Here is a 4,512-nt window from a genome sequence, read left to right as displayed (position 1 = left end):
AAAAAAAAAAAAAAAAAAAAAAAAAAGACTGAGACACCATGGCCTAGGAAAACCTGACAGGAGTCTCGGCACCCATAGCTCAGTAGTTAGGGCGTCAGCCACATACAAGCACAGAAGCTGGTGGATGTGCACCCTGCCTAGGCCTGCTAAACAACAATCACAATTGCAAAAAAAAAAAACAAAAAAAAAAACAGCTGGGCATTGTGGCAGATGCTTATAGTCCCAGCTACTTGAGAGGCTGAGGCAAGAGAATTGCTTAAGCCCAAGAGATTGAGGTTGCTGTGAGCTGTAACACCATAGCACTCTACTGAGGGCAACAGAAGTGAAACTGTCTCCCCCTCCCCTGCTGCTCCCCCCAAAAAAGAAAGAAAAGAAAACCCCGGCAAGAGCCAGTGGTCACTGCCAGTGTTCATGCTATGTCACAGGAAGGTTTGGTCTGCATATAAGCCTGCAATGCACCCAAGGAGCTGCTGTCTCCAGGAGGATACTTCTCACTGAGAGCAGTCACCTACTGAAAGCCTCTATGGAGTAAGGAGAGGGACTCGAAGGAAGACAGGGTATAGGTGTTCCCAGCCACCTTCTTGGGATTACTGAGGCCCAGGAATCCTCAGTTATTTCTTTTCTTTTTTTTTTTTTAAGACAGAGCCTAAAGCTGTCCCCCTGGGTAGAGTGCTATGGCACCACAGCTCACAGCAACCTCCAACTCCTGGGCTCAAGCAATTCTCCTGCCTCTGCCTCGCAAGTAGCTGGGACTACAGGCACCTGCCACAACGCCCAGCTACTTTTTGGTTGCAGCTATTATTGTTTTGTGGGCCTGGGCTGGATTTGAACCCACCAGCTCAGGTATATGTGACTGGTGCCTTAGCTGCTTGAGCCACAAGCACCGAGCCTCCTCAGTTACTTCTATAACAATGTCATAGCTTTCTCATTAGTTTCTAGATGTCAATAATCAGAGTAAATACTACTGTTTTTCTCTATTACAACATATTGAACCTTTACTATAGACCAGAGACTATACTAAATCTTACTTTGGCTATCCCAAAATTTTAATCAGAGACAAGGAGCCCTGGATTCAATAGCTTATTTTCGAGGTGCGTCCAAGAAGTGTAAGAAAGGAATAGGACAGGTAAAAAAAGTGAAGGAAGTAAAGTCTACACAGGCAATTCCATCAACGGCTACCACCCCTCATCGGCTCAGGAAAGGCAGGTACCAGAACTGCCTCCAGCGGGTAGTTGGGAATCCTCACATTAGACAGGGGATGCCCACGGAGAGGGTCACATATCTAAGCAAACTCTAGGCTCCTGTTCTAAGTGTTACACTTCTGTTTTACACAGGCTCTCCTCTCAACAAGCACTGACCAGAACTTCTGCCTACCCTCTGCTCCACGCCCACAATGCTCCCTGGTGTGAGTCCTCTGAACACATATAAGAACTCAGGAAGCCATCAAAGGGACAGATCCTTCTCAGCCTTATATAGGCAAATATAAGCTCCTGGTATCACTGAAAGTGCTCACTGAGAGAGACAAGGACCTGCATGTAAAGCCAGTATTACAATGGTTTAAAAAATCTTCATTTTCAGAAAACTCTTACCTTCCCGTATTTGCTGAAGAGATTCTTCAAATCTGTAGCTCTGGTTGTAGAAGAAAGCCCACTAACCCAGAAGTTTCTGCCACAACTGCTACGACCTATTTGAAAACAAAGTTCCTGTCAAAAATAATACTCACAGGATCCTCAATATTAAAGGTCATTCCAAACCACACGATCCCCTTATGTCCCAGAAAGTGGCAGCACCCAAAGCCAAACGGGGCTGGGGGCCTGGCCCATTGTCCTCATAAAACCTCTGCAGCTGCACTGTAACAGCACTGCCAGAGGCCCATTACAAGGGCACATCAGGGGCTATCAAGAGGGTGGGAAGTTACCTTAGAAAGCTAATTACACATCTGAACATAAAAGCATTCCTGTTGTTTCTCTTTCTTCTAGCATATACTTTTGCATTTTATCCCATATGTGTACTCTTTAAGAACCCTGATTGAGAAAGAATTTGGTCTAGTAAAATTCTCTCAATTAATGATTTTAATAACAGGTTACAGATCAATAAACTCCAAACACTCTCTCAAAAACATTTATCAGTATATTAACTCTTAGGATCTGGTTTGCTCCCTACAATCCAGAACCTATAGAGTTAATAGCAGAAATGTAGAGAAAAACTTCACGGAAGACTCAGGAAATTCTGGGTAAGAAAGGCAGTATGTAACAAACTAGAATCAAATACCCCTCTGCTGCTGAGGCCAAACATGCTCCAAGGGACTGGTGTTGCTGTGGTGACCTACCCTTTTCCTCTTTGGAAAGCCTTTTTGTATCCGAGTCATCTTCGACAGAACTAGAGACAAAAGATAATGTCACTCCAGAAGGAAGAAGCATAGAGGAAACAAACTCAAAATTATAAAATACGTGCTGAGGTTGTATACCTACCCGAAATTTAGTTCTGAAAAAATGATACCCCGACAAACTTGTATTGGAAATCTGACCTAACCATAAGATTTCAGACCCACAGGAGTTAATTAATTCTGCTGGGCTAAAGATAATTAGGAAGAATTAAAGAACACAACCATGATAGGTTGAGAAAAGAAAAAAGATTATATAATCAGTGTAAAATACACAAAGAGAAATAAAACATTCTTTAGAAGTAAAACTACAATTTCATCAGTCTGGCTGGCCAATTGCAGAAAAAACAGCTTATGTGTGTCATTAAATGACCAATGAAAAGGAGAAAGCGTCTGGTCTAAAACTGAGAAAAAACAAACCTCATTTTCTGATCAGCGCCCTCACTGGTTGAGGACTCTTTAGTAGCCGGAGGGACTTCATTACAAGCTTCAAAATCAAACTTCTTCTCGTCTTCTTTGCTATCTCTGGCTTCTGGACTTGGGGCTTCTTCTGTGGGCGCTTCTGTGACCTCCTCGCTACAGGTCTCCACGTGCTCGGAGGCTGTACTACTCTGCTCAACTGCCGGCTCTAGCCCTATAGGCTCACAGTCCATCCTCTCGCCATCGCCTGGCTGCTCCACGGGCTCCCTTTTCACTACCGCTAACAGGCTGTCTGCCTCGCCCGACTGAGCGTGTGTTGACTCGCTGGCCAAATCTAAATCACCCTCCTCCGGTTGGGCGCTGTCAAAAAGGTCCTCTTCCTCCGCAAGCTTTCTGTCTGGCCCCACGCTACTTGTATCCTGTGCAAATGGCTGCTCCAGCTCGGAACCTTCTTCTTTTACTGGCTCAGATTTACAAGTTTCCCCCAAAATGTCGAGTATTTTCTCATTTTCTACGGATTTAACAGGAATAGAATGGCACAAGGTTTAATTACCAGGGAAATAAAGCAATCACAAATGCGGAACTGGCACGGCTGCCACACTAACATGAAGAGAACTGCTAGCTCTACACAGAGATTGGAAAACCCGCGGGTACACAAAGTTACACTGGTTACACTACCTGCGCTTTGACCGACTGCTAGGTAAGCCTCTACCCTACATGGAAGAGAAAAGCATCCCAGAGATTTAACCCCCAAAACCTTCTGGCTGATTCTTGACAGTCTTCATTCTGTCGTCGTTTACATATGACTCTTCCAAATTTAGCTTCCAACGTCCAAGTTGCTTAACTGAAAGTATCACCATTCACTGAACAGCTCAATTTCCAAATTTCTTTGAATTTCTTTTAACAGAACAGTCCAACATGAAAACCAGAATCTCTTCCATCGGTGCTCTGAGATATTTGCAGTCCAGAAAGTGAATAGTGTTTGGAATTCTCATGAAGAAACTCTTTCCTCTTCTGGAATCCAGTTATGTCTCAATGTTTTAAAATGTATCTCCCTATCACTACCTGTACTGCCTGCATTAAAAACCACAAAATTAAGATACTGCTCAGTATCACAAGATCTGTTTTGTGGAGTGTGGAAATAATTACCTCTTAAGAGGCATGCAAATAATTTGTATATATGTTTAAATGCCATTTATATTTTAAAAGGCATGAGATAGTTTCATCTCATTAATAGCATTTGGAAAACTCAAAAGTTAGCCACGTTCACAGATCTGGTGATATGGCTGGGTTTCCAATCTCTATGATCCTGGTAGTTTCTGGGTTGTAAACCTTTAGAACAATGTATACTACAGTAAGGCAACTTTTTAAAATTAAAGAATTCAAATTAGAGAAGGTGGAAAACTAGAACGGTTCCAAACCCCCGCTGGTAAGTTTTTCATTTAACAGTACCTGGCTCCAGAGATGGCTCTTCAATTTCCTGCAACAAAAAACGTAAATAAGACTGTGCCAGAAGGATGAAACTTAGTGTTTTGAAACTAAGAACTAAGATAACTGGGGAAATTTTAAAACATAGACTGAGAAACTCAGAAATGCAGGAGGCAGAAAACCTGCTTATCCAAAGAAAGACCCCACACCACTGGGATCCACCTCACTCACCCACCCTACACTCAGTTTCTTCTTAAAGGGCTTGAAATTTGGTCAGATTT

At 43.0% G+C, this 4,512-nt stretch overlaps 1 protein-coding gene across 6 annotated transcripts in view; it reads right to left on the bottom strand.

Annotated features, from left to right (window-relative positions):
• SAFB (scaffold attachment factor B) overlaps nucleotides 1-4,512 on the bottom strand; it is a 42,648-nt gene that overhangs the window by 16,582 nt on the left and 21,554 nt on the right. For all 6 annotated transcript variants that reach the window (XM_003795000.2, XM_012808369.1, XM_012808368.1 and 3 more), the window contains exons 6-9: nucleotides 4,256-4,283; nucleotides 2,804-3,314; nucleotides 2,330-2,379; nucleotides 1,590-1,684 (exon numbers count right to left, since the gene is read on the bottom strand). In XM_003795000.2, the coding sequence (XP_003795048.1) occupies nucleotides 1,590-1,684; nucleotides 2,330-2,379; nucleotides 2,804-3,314; nucleotides 4,256-4,283 (684 nt within the window). The remainder of the gene's footprint in view (nucleotides 1-1,589; nucleotides 1,685-2,329; nucleotides 2,380-2,803; nucleotides 3,315-4,255; nucleotides 4,284-4,512) is intronic.

Source organism: Otolemur garnettii, unplaced genomic scaffold, assembly GCF_000181295.1.
Source record: "Otolemur garnettii isolate 467f Iridium unplaced genomic scaffold, OtoGar3 scaffold00088, whole genome shotgun sequence".
NCBI classification, from domain to species: Eukaryota; Metazoa; Chordata; class Mammalia; order Primates; family Galagidae; genus Otolemur; species Otolemur garnettii.
The sequence above is the reverse complement of the archived record's forward strand: the minus strand, read 5'-3'. Positions and strand labels throughout refer to the sequence as shown.